The sequence below is a fragment of the Tenrec ecaudatus genome, chromosome 13 (genome assembly GCF_050624435.1).
Source record: "Tenrec ecaudatus isolate mTenEca1 chromosome 13, mTenEca1.hap1, whole genome shotgun sequence".
Lineage (NCBI taxonomy): Eukaryota > Metazoa > Chordata > Mammalia > Afrosoricida > Tenrecidae > Tenrec > Tenrec ecaudatus.
The window spans coordinates 59,418,415-59,440,144 of record NC_134542.1 but is presented as its reverse complement, the minus strand read 5'-3'; the positions used below and the strand labels follow the sequence as shown (position 1 = coordinate 59,440,144).

The window sequence follows — 21,730 nt, the reverse complement described above, 5'->3', positions numbered from 1 at the left end:
GAGCCGCTGATAAAACAGTTAGAGGTTTGCATCTCTCCCTGGGCACCTTGGCAGAAATGTTTGGTAATCAACCTGTGAAGCATCAACTATCGAACAACTCGACCGAGCACCACTCCAGGGTGACACACACAGGGTCCCCAGGAGTCAGCATCCCTTTGGCTGCAACTATTTTTTTCTTCTTTAGTGAACAGAAATAAGACTGGTAGATAGCATTTATTGGGTCAGAGATGTCCTCAGAATAGGGCAACCAATACATTTATAACAGTCCAGTCAGAGGTAAAATTGTCGCATGTTTTCTAATGATTCATTCCTTACTGGATAGCTGGTATCACATATCTACAAACCCAGGAGCTGCTTGGCAGGGCTATGTTGTGGCTCTGAGATTCATAATTCCTTTGAACAAGCATGGTGCAGTTGAGAGGCAGATTCTGAGAATGAGAAAATCCACAGGCAACTCCTGAGGCGCTTCCAACACCTCCTTCCCTCTCTCCCTCCCTCCCTCACCAAGCCACAGGATGCCTCTTGGCTTAATTCTCCCTCTCCTTCCTATGTCCTCTTTCTCCTAGGAAATCACTGAGTGTGCTTTAAGAAACTGAGTGTCTTTAGGGAGTTAAGGCTTCTTCCACAAGACTGTCTTGACCACAGAAATGAGGGATTTGTTTTCCTAGACATGCCACTGGAATTGTTAAGTAAGATGGTAAATGGAAGATAAGATCGCCGAGGGGTAGACATTACCCACGTTAGAAAGGCTAAAAAAATCTATAGTTCCAGAATTTTCCCTTTAGTCTAAGTTACTAGAATTTGAAATCATTCTTAATGGAAGGTGGAAAACAGCTTTTCTCTTCAATTAGGCACCCAAATTACTCTTGTGCATTCATTAGTATAACAATTATGCTCTTTCCTTAAAAGAAGCTACATGCACCTCCCTTATGTCATTACACTGATCCGCCAAAATTTGTAATTAGGAGTAGGAGGGTAACTATTATGATCATAAATCCTCAAATTAAGACCCCGATACCAGAGAGACTAACGGCTTTGCCCGAGTCCAAGTGGCCGAGGCACTGAGCACTAGCCCTTTCTGCACTCCTTAGAGAGCAGTCTTCTCTCTAATTAGAACACATTGCAACTCCCTGTGCATGGGGAAGGGTGGGGGTGGACATGAAGTATTAAATATCACTGGCTTATTGAACTATGAACTTCCTTATCCTTCACCAAGCTCATATTAAAACTAAGTCAGATCAAACAATTTTCTGCCACCCTTTCAAGTGGTGCCTACCCAAGAGCATAACAACCAGTAAATTTGATCGAATTAATAATCTATCCATTTGCAAGGTGGAATTTTTTTATTGTTCAAATTCTTTTATGGGTAAAGCTGAAACAGGCCTCGGGGCCCTTGATCATTTCTCTATGGAGCCTTGTGATCCTTTATCTAGAGAGGATGATGTTATGACATCCACATTCTTGGCTGCATGGCTGGGTTGATGGCGGCAGATGGAGTGGGTGAGCGAATGAAAGATGAGCATTAGGAGGTTTGTGGTTAAAGGCCTGTGTGAAACCAAAAGACACTTGAGATGACATGTTCCTAGAGCCCACCTTCAGGGAGGGAGAGTGTTTCCCCGATCCCACGGCCCAATAAGGTGAGATCCACTGAACTCATTGCCATCGAGTCGATTCTGACTCCCAGACATGCTTCCATAGATACAACATTTTGCATGTCCTTGGCTCTCACTTTAAAGATGAAAAACTGGAAATTCAAAGGATTCGAAGGGCTAGTCCAAATCCTGAAGACTGGTATCAAAGGGCAAGAGATTAATCGCCTAGAACAGCAAGACCCTTTTAATGATAATGGAACCTTTTAATGGAAAACCTTCCTCTAGCTGATGGGCTTAGGGGGCACATTTGATCATCAGAGCTGGAGAGGAAGATTACTCCAATTAAGGAAGATTCTTCTTGTAACTGTGGGTCATGATGACAGTAAGGATGGGGAAGAGGAGAGGTTCTCTGAGAAGCCTTTCTGTCCTGATCTGCCCATCACTCACAGCTCATCAGTGGTCCTGAAAATGCAGGCTGGCTGTGAATTGTTTGTGGAACCAGGGAGAGGAATGTGGTGACTTTAGCAGAATCTGGTGAGTGCCTTTGAAGAAGCAGAACAAAGGGAAAATCCACCCTCTGGGAATAGGTAGGTGCTGGCTTTCCACAGTTTATGGAACTGAAGGTTGTAGACAAATGTGTGCAACTTTTTGCTTAGCAGAAAGATGGAGTTGTTAGAGGATTATGCTAATGAGTGGCATCCTTTAAGGAGCCTTAGTGACACTCAGCTGCCAACCTGGGGAAGGTCTGTGGTTTGAATCCACTAGCGGCTAGGTGGGAGAAAGATGCAGCCCTCGGCTTTCATAAAGATTTCAATCAGAAACCCGGTGAAGAAATTTAAGCCCCCCTGTAGGGTATCTATGAGTCAGAATTGACTCAACCTAGTGGGTTTGGCTTGGGGTTTGGTAGCACAGCGGTTAAGTGCTCAGTTTCTAAGCTATTGATGGTAGCTGTGAGTTGGCACTAACACAAAGGCACACAGCAACAAAGTGGTATAATTAGAATTCAGCCATGAGGGGCTTTTTTATTCCTTGCTCAACACAATGTTTTGGTGGGTATACAGTACACGTCCTGGTGACCAGGGATTTCAACACGCATACCTCACCCAGAGGGATTTCAGGTTCAGTTCCAGATCACTGCACCCGAAGGAGAATTTTGCAATAAAGCAAGTAGCAATTTTTCTTCCTAGTGTATATAAAAGGAGTCTTGGTGGCATCGTGATGATGTGTGGTGTCAGTAGTTCAAAACCACTAGTTGCTTCAAGGGGAAAGATGGGACTTTCTACTCCCATAAGGAGTTACAGTCTCAGAAACCCACAGGGGCAGTTCCACCCTGTTGTATAGGCTCACTGTGAGCCAGCTTTGCCTTGATGGCAAAAAGTTGTCTTTAGCCTACACTGTAGTCTATAATATATTATAGTGTAAAATAACTTTTATACACACTGGGAAACCAGCAAAATTGAACTATACTTTCCTAAGGAGCTTGACTGCTGCCCACAGGACTGGCACTTCAAATCCATCAGGTGCTCGGAGAGAGAGCTCAGGATTTATAGTCTCAGAAACCTTCAGGAGAGTTCCACTCTGGCCAGTAGGGTCACCATGAGTCAGAACTGACTGGACGGCAGCGAACTTCTGTTTTGTTTTGATAGTCTATTGAATGTGCAAGAGCATCATGGAAATGTTGGAAATACTGTGAGATTTCCCCCAAAAGTGACACAGAAACATGAAGTGAGCATATAGAGCCAACAGACTTGCTCAACGTAAGATTGCTACAAGCCCTCAATTTCACATATATATAAAGAAGGTGTGCCAGTATCTTAAAAGATAGCCCTGGGTCCTAAATGAGAAGCTATTTAAATGAGAGAACAAGCTTCAGTATTAATTATTCCTTCACCTTCTCTGATAGTTACTTTTACCCCTGTCCAGTAGAAAATCACTTTCCATATACATTGAGAATGGATCAGATCTGCTTCTTTGGCTAGAACATCAAACCAACCGTATTCACTGCCATCAAGTTGATTCCCACCCATAGCAGCCCTAGATAGGGTTTTTAAAAGCATAAATCTTTTTAAGGACAGTTTTATTGACATACGATTCACATACCATTCAATTCAATGATTTAAACATATTTAGAAGAATTGGATAATTATCACCACAGTCAAATTTAGAAAAATTTCTTCATTCTTGTACTCACTATTATTAGTTCCCAATTTCCCCCAACCTTCCCTTCCAGAACCTTAAGAAACTATTCATCCAGTTACTGTCTCCATAGATTTACCTGTCCCAGATTTCATGTTAAGAAAAACATTCAGTTCCCCTCGACCCCAACAACAGCAATAATACAAAACACAGACAAACCTCAGTCCAAAAGAAAACAGAAAATATAAAAGCTAGAACCAATTTAAAATGGGTCAAAAGGGACAGCAAATGATAAAGTGCTGAATTTTAGCCTAATTCCACTTGGATTAATCCACTCTAACTCAAAGGCACTCCATCTGGTAGCAAGGCTATCCACATCCCTGGCTAATGGTCAGAGGAGGTTCACTGGAGAACCAGCAAATAGATTTGGGGCTTTCACTGTCCGCCATAGCCTTCTGCAAACTGACTGCTCAGATTTTAGGTTCTAACACAGTTTCATCCTCTGGTCTTGAATTGTATTATTTACTTTCCTTGGATCACACAGGTGGGTTTGCTTATTCTTCGTGAACTTAGCAGCCAACTTAGATGGCTGCTGCCTTTAAGACAAGCCTTTAAAACCCGAGCTGCTCTTCGTTCTGAGAGCTGGACGCCATCTGATTTCTTCGCCATACTTTGCCATAGATACCGTGAATATTTAGGAAAGCAGAGAGCCTCATCTTTCTCCAGCGGAAAGATCAGTGGTTATGAGCCCCTGATCTTGTAGTTAGCAGTCCAATGCATCCCTGACAGCACCACCAGAGCTTTGTCTACCCACTGTCTTCAAGTCCATTCTAACTCAGCCTCACCTTTCTCCTGAGGAGTGCTGACCTTGAGTTAGCAGCCTAATATTTAGAAAGCACATGTTAACGCCAGTCTAGGAGGTCCGTCACATGAAAGTACTGAAAGTGCAGAACTTCCGGGTCATTGCAGTTCTCCAAGGTTTGTTTTTTCAAGTTTGATGTGAGCGAGGACATGCATTTGCCTCTGAGGGGTGTTAGTCACAGTGGGGCTGCACCCGGGGTTCTGTGCTCAGAAGGGAACCCACAGGGCTTCATACTCTTCCTTAGTTGTCTGGAATTTCTTAAGAATGCTATTTTTGAATATGTGTTTTGAAAGTGAAGTTCAATGGTTTCAAGAACTCTAAATATTAAGCACAAAATCAGGTAATTTCAATAGTTTAATGGGGAACATGCCTGTCTAAACTATTTTTGGCAGCAAGGATCATTAGCAGTTAAAAATGTAGATCTGTTGTGATTATTTGAGTATAATTCATGAAATAAAAAAGTTATGGTTGGTTGTTATTTTTTAATTGGGGCAGTCATATACATATATATTTTCTTCACAATGATAATATACATATTTTTTTCTTCACAATGGGTTATATATATATTTTCTTCACAATGATAATGTTATTACTCCATATTTTCTATCACATTAGGTAAAGCTAAAAAAAATCTTGTGTTCTCCCCAGTGCTTGTGTTTGTTTGCTCATTGAAAAAAAAAAACCTGGAGTTTTTTTCATTATCTATCTGGTTCCATATTAAAATAAAGAGGAAATATAGGAGAAGTTTTTATTCCTTATTAATTTTGTATCCACCTTACAACGTATTCACTTACCTTGAGCTTGGTCAAAAGAAGTTCATGATCGTGGAGAAGTTTTCTGGTTTCATCTTGACTGCTACCAATTTCAAGAATGTTGGGTTGTGACTCAGCCAATTGAAGTTGTATCCATTTGCCACTCTAAAGATAAAATGAAACAAAAAGCACGTTTAGTTCCTCTTATTCCTTCCTCTTCACTCTTCTCCTTAAAAAAATAAATTTATATTATGAACACTTTATCCTTTCCATAGAGTTGTACCTTTTTTTAACTACGGCATGAAAACCCGGTGTTATTTAATAGAATCTCACTCATAGTAGCCCTGGATGGGTTTTCCGCATCGATCCATCTTTGCAAAAGCAGAGAGTGCGAACCACGGCTCCTTCTGGGCATCTAGTAGGTTCGAATGGCCAACTTAACCATTAGCAGGCCAACGTTCATCCAACAAGGCCATGGATAATATAAATCCATGCCCTGCCCTTTGAACAATTTTATGATAAATTCTCTCTAGGCATATTGAATTAAAATTAAAATATTCCAAATGAGGAACAAGTACAGTGGATATTGTTGACTATTACACAATCATAGTAATTCATCCGGTTGTATATGAGCTCCCACTCAGAAAACGGAATTCCATAATTAAAGCCAATTCCTCTTGAATAAGTAAGATACAAACTACACCAAGTGGAAAGTTTTAGTAAAGGTGATTGAAGTGAATTTGTCTCTTTTACTTTGACCTTCCTGGTTCAAGCAGGGAGGTTAAAAAAAAGAAAGAAAAATCTGATGAAGCCATTGCTTTTGCTCTTCTTTTAAAGATACAATGTAACGTTTCCCCAACTGTTTAACTGTTAAGTGTTCAATCATGTTCAAAAAATGCAGGTGAAATCGGATGCACATGACAATTTCCATGTGAGCCCACTCAGCTTGGTTTCTATGGTGGACCTCAGCACTGCCCAAGATAGAGTTCCACCACCACCTTTTCTGAGGAAATGGTCTTCTCCGGAGCCACCACGCTGAAGCGAGGGGGACTCCCAACAGGCATGTGCATGTGGATAACTGGATTACTCCAGAGAAGCTAGAAAAGCCTGTTCCTAGTCCAGAAAAGAATGCGAGCTTGGACACAGTTTGGAAGCAAGGCACCCAAATAGATCAGAAACAGTGGGTTTTCCACTCTGACGAGCTTGGGTGTGTGTTGTAGGAGAGAGGCAGCGAGGTATGGCGGGGGCGGGGTGTGTGTGTGGTGGAAAGTGGGAATCGTTTTTAGAAGCAGGATTCGGTGGAAAGAAAAGTTTTCCATGCCATTTTAAAGGCCCCCCCACCCCCGCTACTTTCAATCTATCTTGGATTCTCCCATCATTTATCCTTGAAACATTTTTCCTGGCTGCGTTTATATTTTTTCCTTTTTTTTTCTTTCACCGCTAAATTCTGCAGTGACTTAATGCATCACTAAATCACATGCAGATGATCCACCCTGGCTACTTCTGCTTCAGGCTTCTTTTCATCTGAATGCACTGCCTGTGGAAATATGGGAGGAGGAGGAGGAGGAGGAGGAGGAGGAGGAGGAGGAGGAGGAGGAGGGCAGCAGAGAGCAGAGGCCTCCTGGATGTGGAGTCTTTGGTCAATGGGGGGGGGGACACCACGGGCTGCGGGAGGAAGATTTTTGCATTCTGTGCTTCTGTCATGAATTGTTTTGCTCAATGTCAAGTGCTATTTTCTTTTCCTGTCAGGAATTTTCACATTACCATAAAATCCATGACAATTAAGTTAAATTAAACAGCACTTGTTGTCTATGTGCTAACAAATGTCAGGGGGAAAGCCATTCCATGAAGCCTGGAGAGAGAGGTCCTGAAAGAAGGGGGCTGCGGCACAGCAGCTTGTTAACACGGCTTCCCTTCATTAACCCTGAACTCTGTAGGTGCTGAAATCAACGTCGAAAGTTCAGTGAGGATGCCCTAGGAGGGTTTGCTGCACATCTATCTCCACGAGGACTAAAATCAAGAAAGTTTCTTCAGCTTAAAGGTGTGAGGTCGTCTTTGCAAATGGGCAAAAGGCTCGGCATAAAGCATGCAGTATGCCAGGTGCCCAGTGCCTGCCGTTCCTGCTGCTCAGAGCAAGTCTGGCTATTGCCTTTTGGACTTCCGCAGCCAGGCCGTTGTCCCCCAGCAATGGGACAAGGATGTAGTAGTCCCATTAGCTTGGGGACCAGGATTTCGTCCTCTGGTTAGTCCTTACCATGTCCAAACCAGGGCAGGAGGGCGAGAGGCAGCGCCTTTTGCTAGGTGTTACCAACTCTTCCTCAGGCTCACAACAGTACCAGCCCCCATCTGCCGGGACCTCCCTCCAACACCACCACCCTCCAGGAATCCTAAACCTTTCCTGACTCCTCAGTCTGGCAACCTGGAGCCTTTTCCTCCAAATACCCTTCCTTTTAAAGGCAGATTGAAAGCGTGCGTTGGTGGTTTTTACCAAAGCTTCGGCACATGTCTACTGACTAGCTGAAAGGTAAGAGGGAAACTTCCCACTGAAACTTAATAGAGGTTTGTCTCTGCTGCCAATTTTTTTTAAACGATACTATGTACTTCCTGTAATATCTTCCATATGCCGACTGCCTGGAATGTTGCTGGGGGTTTCCAGCACCCAGCAAGAAGCCCACAGAGAACAAGAAAGCGGTGACTTACCTTTATGACAGCTATAATAATTTTGGATTCCCCCGCCTGCACTGCTACGGAGCTGACTGTGGTTGTAGAAGCCTCCACACCAGGATGGCTTTGGCTGGACATGGTCGTTTAGAACCAGAGTTATACGCTGGGCAGCTCCTGGGCAGATGTGTGTCTGCTGGTCATTCCAGAAGGCGAGCATTAGGGCTTCTTGGAGTCATTCAGGCAGAGCTCAGCTGCACTGATTGCCTGCCAGAAGGAAAGAACCAGGAGGTTAAAAATAGACACCCCATTGAGCTTATCAGGAGGGAGAGAGAGGGGGCAGAGCTGGGCGGGAGTCGACACACCCCTAGTATGGTCACACGAAGCTGCCTGTTATTTTGGCCACTATCTTAAATGTGGAGGACAGCTTTGTGCTTTCTGCCTGTCATTGATGCTTGAGAGCAAATGAAAAAAGATGATTTTTTTCATCCTGACAGCCCAAATCATTTTGCCATTGGAACTGTACAGTCACACCCCAATCCCTTAAATCCAGCAAGTTAGTGATGTAGAGCACAGTCTCTTCAAGAGTTTTGAGGTCTCGCGCATACGAACAAAACCAGCAAAGATGGACTTGAAAAAAGAAAGGAAATTTTCTGGCATTCATTTGGGATTAAGTCATAAAATTGCTTGAAATCTGCTTTTAGATAAATCAGCTTTTCTCAAATGGGCTGCCTTTTTCCAAATGAAGTTTCAGGGAGTGGTCACCTTACCCCAGAGTCTCAGATTTCTCGGGGACCTTAAAACAACAGCAACAACCCCCCAACCAGCATTTCTAAGGAAATAGTCCTCATTGTTGTTGCTACTGTACTTGAGGTGAAGTGTTTTTAATTCAGTCTCCCAACTACTCAGGATTATTACCCTTTCCACTTAGCCTTTTCCATGTAGCAAGAACACAGCTTTTGTTTGATTAATTGTTGTTAATATTATACTTTGGGACACACACATAGACACCCTGTAGGAAAATTGTAATCTGCTTCAGATCAGAGCCCCAGATCATAGATGGAGCCCATTGCTAGAAACTCAGCGCGTGTCACAAGCTGTCTGTGGCATTAAACAGCAGCTGTTGGAATCCCTGTCAAAGAACAGCTGAAAATAACACCGAAGCGTGGGTCAGAGTTCAGATGCAAACACAGCGGAGATACTGACTCTAAAACCGGCCGACCCCTTGGAAATCTCTGGGGCGAAGCCAGAAAGGCGGCCAAGAGCGGAATGAACCGACCCACTCTCGGGACCCTTGGGCTCAGTGTAGTTTGGGAAGAAGTGAGTCAGCCTCACTGCATTGTTTTGGGAAGGTTCCCCTTCATGGTTCTGAGTCACAGAGGGAAAGTGCTTTCACTTACACGTTGGTATTCAGCGATTCTTTTTGTTTCCCAGAGCGTGTCATGGCTGCCGTGGGACTGTGTGGCCGTGACCCAGGCCCTCCACTCTCAGCATCTGCCTCTGTGCTCGCTGCGAGATGGAAACCACGCCTGCATCCAGGTTCCTGTGCTGCGCTCGCCCCGGCGCCATTAAGGGAGCAGTGAGCACAAGCCCGGAGAGCAAAGACCCAGGGACGCCAAGGTGTCCAAAAGTTAGAAAGGGCTTCCTTTCAAGCCAGGAATGGAGGGGCTTCCCCAGGACAGACCCACCTCCGGTGTCAAAGTTAGGCGCTTCTTCAGAGACCAACCAAGCCAAAGCAAACGGAATGTCTGCTAATTTTTCTGAAGAAAAAGCCAGGAGCGACAACTTTGTCACAGAATAGCCACACCCTCAACAAAAATGTCCACAGTAGCATTGCCCAAGCCATTGTTTGCCCAGGAGAAGAGCAAACAGAGGGCTGTGCTCAGATCACACCTCCTGCTTTCACCTGGGAGGAAGCCTGTGGCTGGATCTCAGCTGCATCCGCAGGCTGCACAAAGGCCCTCAAGGCCCCAGGGGTGGGGTGTGTTGGCCTGGGTTACAAAGACCAGGGGTTAAGTAAACAAGGGACTGTGCCCACAGGTCCCTATGAAGATGGAGGACGCGGTTGAGGGGTACAGAGTGCAGAATGGAATGTCTGGAATGGCCAGCCCAGACAGGAGAGAGAAAGAGACAGGGAATGAAGAGAGGGGGGAGCTTGGCTGAAAGACTGATTCATTCCCAAATTTAAGGGCGGGCAAAGGGGAATAGAAATACTTACGACTTCGTTGAGAGCTTAATTTGGCGGTTCTGAAACAGAGGCACTGCCTTTTTGTGGGAGTAGACGGCCTTTCCTTCGGTTAATGAGCTGGGGTAGAGCCTGGGGGTCTCTGCATGGGCTACACGAGCTGTAAGGCAAACTGTGAATGTGACGACTGGTAGTGGTTCTGACTAGTTGTTTCTTTGCTTTGCTTTGTGTATAATTCAAAGTGTTTGAGTTAAAATCCTCCAAAGACTCGAATGTTTTCTTGCTACATACCACTCACTCTCTCCTCTGTTTGCAGGGGTGGGAAATTTTTTTTCTGCCAAGGGCCATTTGGATATTTATAACAGCATTTGAGGGTTATGTTGGTCAATTATTTAATTAAGTGCCCCCTGATGTGATGTCCAGAACTGCTTCTCTTTGGTGAGGCCTGTGGTGCTAGCTGGTGTTGATGAGTTCGAGCGCCTTATTAGGCCCTCCGGCCGGATGTTGCCCACACCTGGTGGAGGAAGGAAGGTTCTTGCCGCCTCCCCTTTGCAGCCATTCCTTGTACAAGGCCCCGCCCACTCTTCAGCTCGCTCCATCTGCATCCAGCGCACTTGGACTATTTTTCTTTGGCTGGCATACTATTTGATTGCACATTGTGCTGTTTAACCCTGGGAAGCGGTTTGAAGAACATTTAGTATATAAAATGCACTGAAGAAATACAGTGCACTATAATTAGATGGAGTTTTTTTGTTGCTGGTGGTGTTTGTAACATTTATTTTTGTGTTAAAGTACTAAAGGCCTTTGAGTTCTGGCTTGTTTATACTCCACCTCCCCTATCATCACACACACACACACACACACAATTACAGACCTTCTCATAGTCTTTGAAGTTTATCGCAGATCTTGCAGAAGTTATTATGACTTATTTGCTTATCCCTGTGGGAAATGCCTGTTTTCATACCAGCTGAATTTTAGTGAAGTATCCTCCGTGGGGAATCAACAAGCTTTAACTGGCTGCTGCAGAGTTGCAAACAGCACATTTTTAATGAAATAGAGATAAGCCAGTTGTCTGAAAATTTTATCATGTGATTATTTTTGATATCTGTCTGTGGGTATACCCTAAAACAACATATTTTCTCTGCTGGAGTACAAGCGGGGCCTGCTCATTTAACACACAGAACTCATGGGTATTTGCCTTAATCAATATGATTACAGTTAAACTCCAGTGAACTTTAAAAAGCAAATTCAATAGACTATAACTAAACCAGTATAAGCCTATTTATGCGGATTAAAAATTCAAGGCAAAATGTTCTCTGCTATTAGTAATAGTAATAATATGCACTGAATAAAATGTAGCTAGTGTTAGTGGGACTGAGAGTAGTAGTAGTGATAATAATAGCTATGATTTCCCTAAAAACCCAACTCATAATGACCCTTCTGGACAGGGTAGTATGGTCTATGTGGGTTTTTGAGACTCTAACTCTGAAAAGGAATAGAAAGCTCATCTTTCACTCAGAGACCTGCTGTTGGTATCGAACTGTTGACCTTGTGGTTAGCGACCTATTGTGTAACCCACCGTGCTACCAAGGCTCCTGGGCTACAATTTAGTGAGAGAGAAAAAATGAGGTTTCCTACTTGTGCACACAATTCATCTCAGAAACCCACCGATGCAGTTCTACTCTGTCCTATAGGTTGGCTGTGAGTTGGAATTGACTGAATGGCAGTGAACTGAGTTATACGCCAAGAACCTGGATAAGTGCGCTTTATTTTTTATTCCATTTAACCCATATAATACTGCTGAAAAGGCTTATGTGGTAGTTACATAATCTGGGATATAGCAAATGAGGCCTCTGTGTGGGCGTGGTCTTCTCCTGAGAATTCTAAGAACTCCTGTTTTTCCTCCTAGGAGGTAGGAGATACTGTCTCTCTCTTGGCTCGTTTCCATGGAGACTTTCTACTGATAAGGTTGACTCCCTGTGAGACATCTCTGAGGAGAAGCCACATGGACCTAACCTGGTGCAGCCCTGGGTGCTTGAGAAGCCACGTGGAGACCCCTGCCAACACTGCGATGTTTACAATGCCACTGGATCCACAGGACTTCGCACCCACGGGCCTGTGATCTTCCTGGATTCAGCGTCATTGCATGTGCTCTGTGAGTCAGAAGAGGACTTTATAGATTGGTCTCTGGCTGTACTTCTTCCAAGACAGATCTGTTTGTCCTCTAGGGGGGCAGTCTGCATTATTTTAATTATCTCTTTGCCAATACCACAATTCAAATAAATCAATTCTTCTGTGGCCTTCCTTATGCATTGCCCAAGTGAGACTGTGTGAGATCAAATCCCCCCTATGGGGGATTATTAGATTTTCTGTACCTCATTGTAAATTGGAAATCATAGGCATACCTGTGCCTTACAGGTTCATTGGGGGGCATTAAATAAGGTAATGTTTGCAACACACTTTTAAAAATGCCTGACCTATTAGTGGTACTTTGATAGCTACTGGGGTGGTGATGAAGTAAAATTTATTCATAAGGCTCTTCTGTCCATGTGTCTGTAACTCCCACCAGCTGATCAGGTGGGACTAGGCAGATAGGGCATGTGAAATACTGGGAGAAGGGATTGGTCCGTTTCAGTTGCCACTCTGCTGACTATCGGGATCAGCTGTCTCAGAAGCAGGAGCAGAGGGACTTTCTAAGGCCATCAAGGAAGAAGATCCACCATCAGAGCATGTTTGACATCCCTGTCTGAAGTGCCAGAGGTGGCGGAGACAGCAGAGCCATGTCACACTGGGACCAGAGGCCGAGGCAAGGAGACCATAGGACAAAGCAGAAGACCAGTATGAGACACTGAGACTGTGGACCAAAGGAGTAGGGTGGCTTCCTGGCCACAGAGGGAGAGGCCAAGGAGCTGTGCACACAGACTAGGCGGCTGTGAACCAATGACTTCTTGTTTGGTGATCCTGGCTTGTGGCAATCTCTTATTCTCCCAAATAAACCTCATCATTGTGACCATGACAATGGATTAGCGATCCCAGCGGGGAAGTAGTGGAGGAGTGGAGTAGTGGTGGAGGGCATGGCTGCTATCAGAATGGGGTAAGGAAGGGTGGAGGTGGAAGCAAGTCTGCACTCAGCCTGTGACAGTGGGGATAGTCGCTCCTTCACCCTTGTGTAGCTCCAGGAGGTAACTTATGGCCTCCAGACCACCTAACTCAGTTATACAGTATCATGTAGAAAAGCGGTTCTCAATCTGTGGGTCGTGACCCCTTTGTGGATCAAACAACCCTTCATAGGGGTTACCTGATTCATAACAGTAGCAAAATGACAGTTATAAAGTTGCAATGAAAAAAATTTTATGGTTGGGAAGGTCATGAAAGTGTCGCAGCATTAGGAAGGTTGAGAACCACTGATTTAGGAGATAATTATATCTATCATAACATTTGAAATACCGTATATACTCAAGGATAAGCCTACCCGAATATCAGTCCAGGCACCTAATTTTACCACAAAAACATCATTTAAAATGTGCTGGAAAATGGCTTAGTCACAAGTACTACCATACTTTATAACAAATAAGTTGAATAGACAACCCGAATAGAGTAAACATGTTCTTCTGTTTTTAGAAAGGCAAAATATGCATTACCGAGGAGGAAATTATTTCACCTAATGAGATGATGAAAATAATTTAGCAAGTCATCATTTCTTAAATGACAACTTTTCCATTCATAATAGCTACAATTTTCCACAACACACTCTTCAGATCTGGCATGACTCACTTTTTTCTTAGACTAAACAAGATCCCTAAAGACCCAAACTACTGCCCCCCCCTGTGGATTCCAACACATAGCAACCCAGTAGGGCAGAGTGGAGCTGCTCCGCTGGGTTTCAGAGGCTGCAACTCTTTATGGGAGCAGACGGCTTCCTCTTTCTTAAATCACAAGTATTCACCGTCATCCATAAGTGAGTAGAAATTACACTTTCCCCTTAAATCAGCCTCTACCTGAAGGCAGCAACTCATTCTTCGGTGCATGTGTTCATGTGTTCACTAATCCAATATTATTACCCACCGTGTAACAGGAATTTTGTTTCCATGGTAGACACACAGCACACTGGTGAACGTGGCTGAACCAGACGGTGCATAGACGCTATCTCAGGCTATGAAGCGTGCTATGGAGAAAAATAAGGCATGGTAAAGTGAGAGTGAACAGAAGAGCGATATTCATTTATAAGATGGAAGTTCTTGCTAGCGTGTGAGAGTTGAGGAAAGGCCCAGATTAAGTGGAAAGAGCAAGGATTGCAGAGGTCTTGGGGAGGCACATTCCTTGTGGCTGGGGCACGCTGGGGATACCTGAAAAGAACCCAGGAGGCTGCTCTGGCTGGAGCTCAGTGAGGACTGACAGAAGGGGACAGGAAGGGGCCTGAAATCACTAGTTCATGTAAGGGAGGCGACCAGCGCCCCGGTTTGCTTGGGGACGATCTTGGTTTATGGATGTTGTCTTGGCATAGTGTCTCTTAGAGCCCTTGCACTCTCAAAGAAGCCTTGTTTTGATGACAAATTACAGACACACCTTCCTGTTGAACCAAGGTAAAGATTTGGCATGTCAAGCTGCATATGATGAGAACATGGGGAGGTTCCATCCCATGAATGACAAGGTATCACCATATGAATGACATCATGTGGGGAAGAGACCATAGGCGTCAATGATGAAAGCAGGCCGGCCCTTGGGGGTGGGTGGGGGTGGGGAGTGACTTCTATAGCATCCCATCCACAGAAGCCAACATAGGCTCTTGTGGGATATTTCTTAGGACACGTAAGCTCTATTTGAGGAGTGTGTCAGTCTGGATAGACCAGAGAAACAAATCCATGGGCACATATATGTGCATAAGAAAGAGATTTATGTACAAGAGCAGTTGAACATTGAGAAAACATCCCAGCCCAGTCCAGATCAACTCTATAAATCCGATATTAGCCCATATGTGCGATATCAATCTATAAAGTCCTCTTCAGATTCACAAAACACATGTAATGAAGCCAAATGCAGGACGATCACAAGCCAGTGGCAGAAAATCTTTGGAGGTAGAAGCATTCAGTGCTGGCAGGGGTCTCCACGTGGCCATTCCAGTTCCCAGGGCTGCATCAGGGTAGGTCCATGTGGCTTCTCCTCGGGGATACCTCGCAGGGAGTCAGCCTTGTCAGTAGAGTCTCCAAGGGAGTGAGCCAAGAAAGAAAGTGTCTCCTGCCTCCATGGAGGAAGTACCAGATTTTCCAGAATTCTCAGGAGAAGGCCATACCCACACAGAAGTCTCATTGGCTAGCTCTAGATTGACAGCCTAGACTCAACCCCTACACTCTTAATCCTCAAATTGACAAACGGTTACATATCTACCATAAGGAGAATGACATATTCAGTGTATCAAGATGTCTCTTAACAGTTGATCCTCTTGGTGCACAGGTTTCTTGATGATTAAACATGTCTAAGAACACATGTAAAGTCCCTGGGCATGACAACAGTTCAGTGCTCCACTCCTAGCTGGAAGTTTTGCAGTCTGAACTCATCCAGAAATAGCTTGTGAGACAGGCCTGGTGAGCTGCTTGTCAAAGGTCACAGCCCAGGTGAACACATGACGCTGACGTGCTTAAGATCAGCTCACTCAGCAGCTACTACCAACGACTGTGACCCGTATGTTTGTCACTGCCCCAGTAGGCACGGGTGGAGATTATTCAAAGGAACTTCTACAGACAGCAAATTTCCCTGTGTCAGGGGGAAGGAAAAGAAAAGAGAACAAAGCCGGGGCAAGTTCAAAGAATACTGAACTTGGGCAAAAGATCAAAGGTGTCTGTATTTGTTGTAATTTCAAGCAGCCGATTACCCAAAAAAATGAAGTGTGAGGTGACATTAATCCTTGTTCAATTTATTATGGATTTTCCCCCCCTTTGGAAGTTTCTACTCAGAGCAATGTGTGATCTAGAAAACCACTGGCATTCCTGGAGACTAAAATTCAGATGAACAGTAATGAGGTGACTGTTACTGATTTGGGCAAACTTCTTCCTGCCTGAATGTCAAAGATTATGCAAGACTTCAATCGGGGGTGGTGGGGGTGGGGGAGGGTAAGGGTGGAAGTGTGTGTGTGTGTGTGTGTGTGTGTGTGCACGCGCGCGTGTGTGCATTAATCATTGAAAAGCTTTCCGGTACAAAGTTAATATTTAAAACTTTTAAGTCACGAAACTTGTCCACTTGTGTTGAGTTGGGCACTTGGATGTCATTAATATTTAAACGTCTGAGCAGTAAGTTTGTAGAAAGCTATGGTTTGCAGTGGAAACCCTAAATCCATTTTGAGTCTCCCCAGAATTTAGCATTCATTGAATTCTTCCTTACCATTAACTTGCAATGTGAACAGCCTTGCCTTGGGCCCTGTGCATGTGAAAGTGCATTACTACCAGGGCACTACCCAGTCCAAGGAGGGCAGCATAGCACTGGAGGCATTGCCTGGGGGTGCCCCTGCTGGGTATTGGAATACTAGGGTCAATAGACATGAGTCTTATCCTGAGCCAATCTAGCAAACTCTTTCATCTAGTGTAATATGTATGTCCCAAGCATGGTCCCATCCTAGATTCTGTAGTCCCACCTGCAACTGTGATGTATTGATCTGTTGCCAATCATGCTTCTGTGACTGTTTTCCTGGCATTTACATGTCCTGGTTCAGCAATCAGTTTTCTTGGACACCATTATGGCCTCATGACAGTGGTCTCTATGGAAGGGTTGTCTTTTGATTTTGTCTTGTCTTTGTCCTGCTTAAGACATTAACCCGAACCAAACTCACTGCCTTCAAACCAATGCTGACTCAGAGCGACCCCTCCTGGGTTTCTAAAACTGTGACTGTTTACAGGAGTAGAAAGCCACATCTTAATAAATTGTACCTCTATAAATTAGTACATCTGTATTTGGCATCTCTTTTGTCCCCTACAACACAGTATTTCAGGATTATCTCTCCTGATATGATTCTGTCACATATTAAGTATATTGAGAGTTTAGAAAACTAAAGGGTTTTTTGCATATGTTTTAAAATGAGATATTTATTAGGAAACATTAAGACATAACTAAGAAAATGTGCATGTGTATGCATGCATGCATAGTATATATATATATATATATATATATATATATATATATATATATATATATATACATACATACATACTAGGGGGTTCTCAAAGAAAACCAGAATATTTTTCAAAGCTATTTATTATTAATTTTTTAAACAAAATAACCTTATTACCTTCAAAGTACTCTCCATTCCACTTAATACATTTGTCAAATCTGCAATTTCATTCTTGGAAACATTTTTCAAATTCATCTGTTTGGATGACTCACAGCATTTCATTTTTTTCCCCAATTTTTCTGTCTTCAAATCACTGTCCTTTCATGTCCCTCTTCATTCTAGGAAACAGAAAGAAGTCACATAGACTGAGGTCAGGTGAGTCAGGTGTGTGGGACAAGGGAGGCATGCTGCCTTGTGTCAAAAACTGGTGCACTGAGGTGGCTGCATGAGCAGGTGCATTGTCATGGTGCACACCATCCCCTTTCTGCCACAAATCAGGCCATTGTTACTCAATCTTTTCAGATCTTCTAAATAGAAAGCTTGATTAGCAGGTGACCTTGTGGAACAAACTCCAAATACACTAAGAGTGGACATTTTTGTCCATTTGGGAAGGTGATGGACATCCAGAATGAGGTTTGTCATCAACCAATCAACATTTCACCTTTTTTGAAATGAGAGAACCACTCATTCATTTGAGTTTTCCCCTTAGTGCTGACCTTGTAAGCTGTGTTCAACATCACAACAGTTTAGGCAGCATTTTTCTTGAACAGGAAACAAAATTTCACAGTCACATGCTATTCTCTTAAATTGACCAGCACAAAAAAGAAAGAAAGAGAGAGAGAGAGAGAGAGAGAGAGAGAGAGAGAGAGAGAGAGAGAGAGAGAGAGAGAGAGAGAGAGAGAGATTTGAGCAAAAGTGCTTTCAGGAAAAAATTCACTGTGACCAGAGAGAACCTTCCCAGGTGATGCCACTGGGTGCACTAACTCAGAGTGAGTTGCTTGATGGCCTTGCAGGAAAAATGCATACCATGAAAGCTTCACCCAGCAGAGGTGGTTTTTTTTGGGGGGTGGGGGGTACCACCATTATATATATATATAATGTGCATATGAGGGCAAGACAAAAACGTTTTGATACTAGAGTTTCAGTTCATTTGTGCACAGGTTTATTTCAAGCAAAACATGTTTAAATATGCCTCTGGGGTCAGTGGGTCACAAGTTTTTTAGGAATACACTTGTCTGAGTCTCCTTACTCATGTTCATCAGGTCGATGCAACTCAGAGCAACCCTAAAGCACAAACTAGCCTTCTCCCTTTGAATTTCCTAGGCCACAAATTTTCATGGGAGCACACCGCCTCATCTCTCTCCCTCAGAGCAGTGAGTAGTTTCAAACTGCTGACTTAGCAGTTAGCATCCCAAGCACAAGCCACTAGACCACCCCTTAGCCTCCTAGAGTTCCTATAAAAGGGGTTACTTTTGTGCCACAGAAAACCTGATTCTGAGGTCAGGGCTAATATCAAATTTTTAACAAAACTGCAGTGGACATATTCCCAAAGGATTTAAGCTTTGCAATAAGTTGAGCAATGCTGCACCACCTACAATGGTTATCAGATGGACCAGCCTTTTAAGGAAGATGAGAGATCAGCCCCAAAGGAGGGCCTGGTGACTGCTGGTAGAGATTACAAAAGGGTGACTTGGGCAGGATTTCTGGAAGGACACAGGCAACCACGGGTGCTTTTTAGAAGACGTGTTTTAAGACTTGACAACTCGCATCGGTGAGAAAGGGCTAGGAGAGTTGTGTGGAGGATGTGCCCCCATAAGGACAATGCACCTGCTCTTTCTTCAGGGGCACCAGGCTGTCCCCCCATCTTATTGAGAACCTCACCCCATCCTTCTGGTAGCCCTCATCTTGCCCCTTCAGATGGTTTTTGGTCCCCACAAACAAAAACAACCTAGGACATAATTGGGGTTCCTTGAGGCTGCCAAGTTGCTATTCTGGCATGAGTGCAGAGTTTTCATGGTTAGAAATATGCAAACACTCCCTTCAGAAGTATTTACACCTGGAGGGGAGGGTGGGTCAAAAGCAATAGCTCCATATTAAAAAAAATAAATTTTACCATGTGAATTAGGTAGAAGTTTTACATTTCAGATAATAATTTTGTGTTCAACAGTCTAAGTGAAATGACTTTTCAACCCAGCCTCCCTTTCATAGCTTGCCCTCCCTCGCCCTCCACCTCTAATTTCCCTTCTCCCTCCTGTGGGCTTCCCCATTCACTTGGGCTTATGCCTGTGCTTGTTTAATAAAGGTTCTATGGTTTTGTAGTAATGGTTGTGTGTGTGTGTGTGTGTGTGTGTTTTACATGCGGACGTTATATCAGCAAGCTTACAATGGACTTCTCAGTTGAACAGAGTTTTACTGACCACTTCTTGATGTAAGTTTAATGACAGAGCTATGTTTTTTTTTAAAGATCTACTGTAGACTGTATTTTTTGGGATGTAATTCTCCCCCTGCCTCCAACATCTACCGTAAGACTTTTGAGATCAGCATCCCATTTCTAGGTGGAAAGCTTCCCCCAGAGCTCACAGAGGTCTCTCGCTATGGGAATCTTCTTTTGTATCCCTCCATCCGTTGACTGGGTCATACAACACACAGGAAAGGCAGGGACTGCTGAAACGGTCCGGAAGGATAAAGAAATTAGTCACACCTGCAGGAAAAAAGATACCGTAGACTCGGGCTTTTAGGAAAACAGGAAACAAGATGAGAGAAACTCAGAGAATCCTGGAAATTAAACATGGAAACAAAAGGTTGTTTGCACCCCACCCCACCCAACACAACTCACACCACCCTAAGCAAACGGTTTCCTATCACAAATTCCACCCGCATAAAGAAAGGCCTGAAAAGAAAAGCCAACCAACATTATCAGCAGGCTCTGCGTTCCACCGCTCCGCTGGCAGGGAGCGCTACCGCCTCTCCACGGATGTTTGCTGTGTCCACGGAGCACGGGGCGCCGACCACCATTCTGACGGTATCCCTTCCCATCTGTCAACAGGTAACCACTTAATCCGGTGGGCCCCTCAACAGCCATGTGTTCTAGGCTAGGCAGGAATAGTAACCGCAGTTGGAGCCCTGATGGCATAGTGGTTTATGCATTGGGCTGCCAATGCAAGGTCAGCAGTTTGAATCCACCAGCTGCTCCCAGGGAGCAAGTAGAGGCATCGTGCTCTCTCCCGAGGATTCACAGTCTCACAGCCACAGGGGCAGCTCCACCCTGTCCTGTAGGATCACATGAGTCAGAATGGACTCGATGGCGGTGAGTTTCTGCCAAGGTGCTGTTCGGATGGGAGTGCGGAGAACTCCTCTTTCGTAGTTTGAGTTGGAAAGCTGAAGCAGGAGAAATTAAGTGGCTTTGCTAAGGCCTCGAAGTATGTGAGACAAGAGCAACAGTCAGTGGCCTCTTAGCCTCCGGCTCCAAAGTGAAACCTCTGTCTGCATGTCACTGTGTCCATCACCCCCCGCGGTCTGGCTCGTGGTGCGCCCGGGGTGGGAGTCTGAGCCTCCACAGGGCGACCCAGACTGTGACTTCTCAGAAGCAGATTCCAGACGTGTCTCCTGAAGCCCCTCTGGCCGGTTCAACCATCCACCTCTCCGTGAGCAGTTGAGTGTGTGACCATGCGTGCCTCCAAGCAACTGCCGTTAGAATAAAAGACTGTGCCCGGAAGCCACACAGTCCTGCCACTCCGCTAAGACGCAGCCCTGAGCATCCCGGGGGCAGAGATGACGGCCAGCTCCAACACGAGCGCTTGAAGGACCGAGCAGTCCCAACCCCACTCCCAGGTCTCATCACACCCGCCACTGGAACAGACAAAGACACACGGGAAACACACCAACAGGAAGCCACGTGATAATATGCTGAGAAGATACCAAATTTAAGCACCCTGGAAATGAAGAAAACTCCAGGAATTTTCCAAATGAATGTGAGTAATCTTAAAACAGAATAGTTTTCCTTGTAGGTGGATAAACCAATAGTTATTAAAAAAAACAACGAAAACTTTGGGGGGTTTTTTTTGTCACACTTCCTCTGCCTGCTCTTAAAATCACATTTGTCTCCCTGGGGTGCTTGGTGCACAAGATAGTTTGGGTGGGGGTGGGAGGGCTATTCACTGGGTCACCGATATATCGCAACCAGATGTGGCAGAGCAGGTCAAACAGGCAGCTAGACGAGGGGGACCATACAGGAAGAAATAAGATGGGTAAGCAGGAAAGTGGAGTGGTTCCGAAACACGACCCCCTTCCTGCCACTGGCATCTCTAGACTGGCCACATCTGTGTTACCAGATTATTTCAACAGTTTCCTCCATGGTCCAAAAGAGACATGGGTTAGTAAGAAGGGTGAGCCAAGGCACCTGTCAATCAAACTCAAGTGAATTCAAACTCATTTCTTTTAAAA

General features: G+C 44.5%; 1 protein-coding gene across 4 annotated transcripts in view; it reads right to left on the bottom strand.

Annotated features, from left to right (window-relative positions):
* The window catches only part of CCDC141 (coiled-coil domain containing 141), a 229,118-nt gene extending 220,617 nt beyond the window's left edge, over positions 1-8,501 (bottom strand). For 3 of the 4 annotated variants that reach the window (XM_075529468.1, XM_075529470.1, XM_075529471.1), the window contains exons 1-2: positions 8,043-8,501; positions 5,385-5,507 (exon numbers count right to left, since the gene is read on the bottom strand). In XM_075529468.1, the coding sequence (XP_075385583.1) occupies positions 5,385-5,507; positions 8,043-8,144 (225 nt within the window). In that variant the 5' untranslated portion in view covers positions 8,145-8,501. The remainder of the gene's footprint in view (positions 1-5,384; positions 5,508-8,042) is intronic. The other variant, XM_075529472.1, reaches the window with a different exon arrangement.
* Between the last annotated feature and the right edge of the window lie 13,229 nt (positions 8,502-21,730).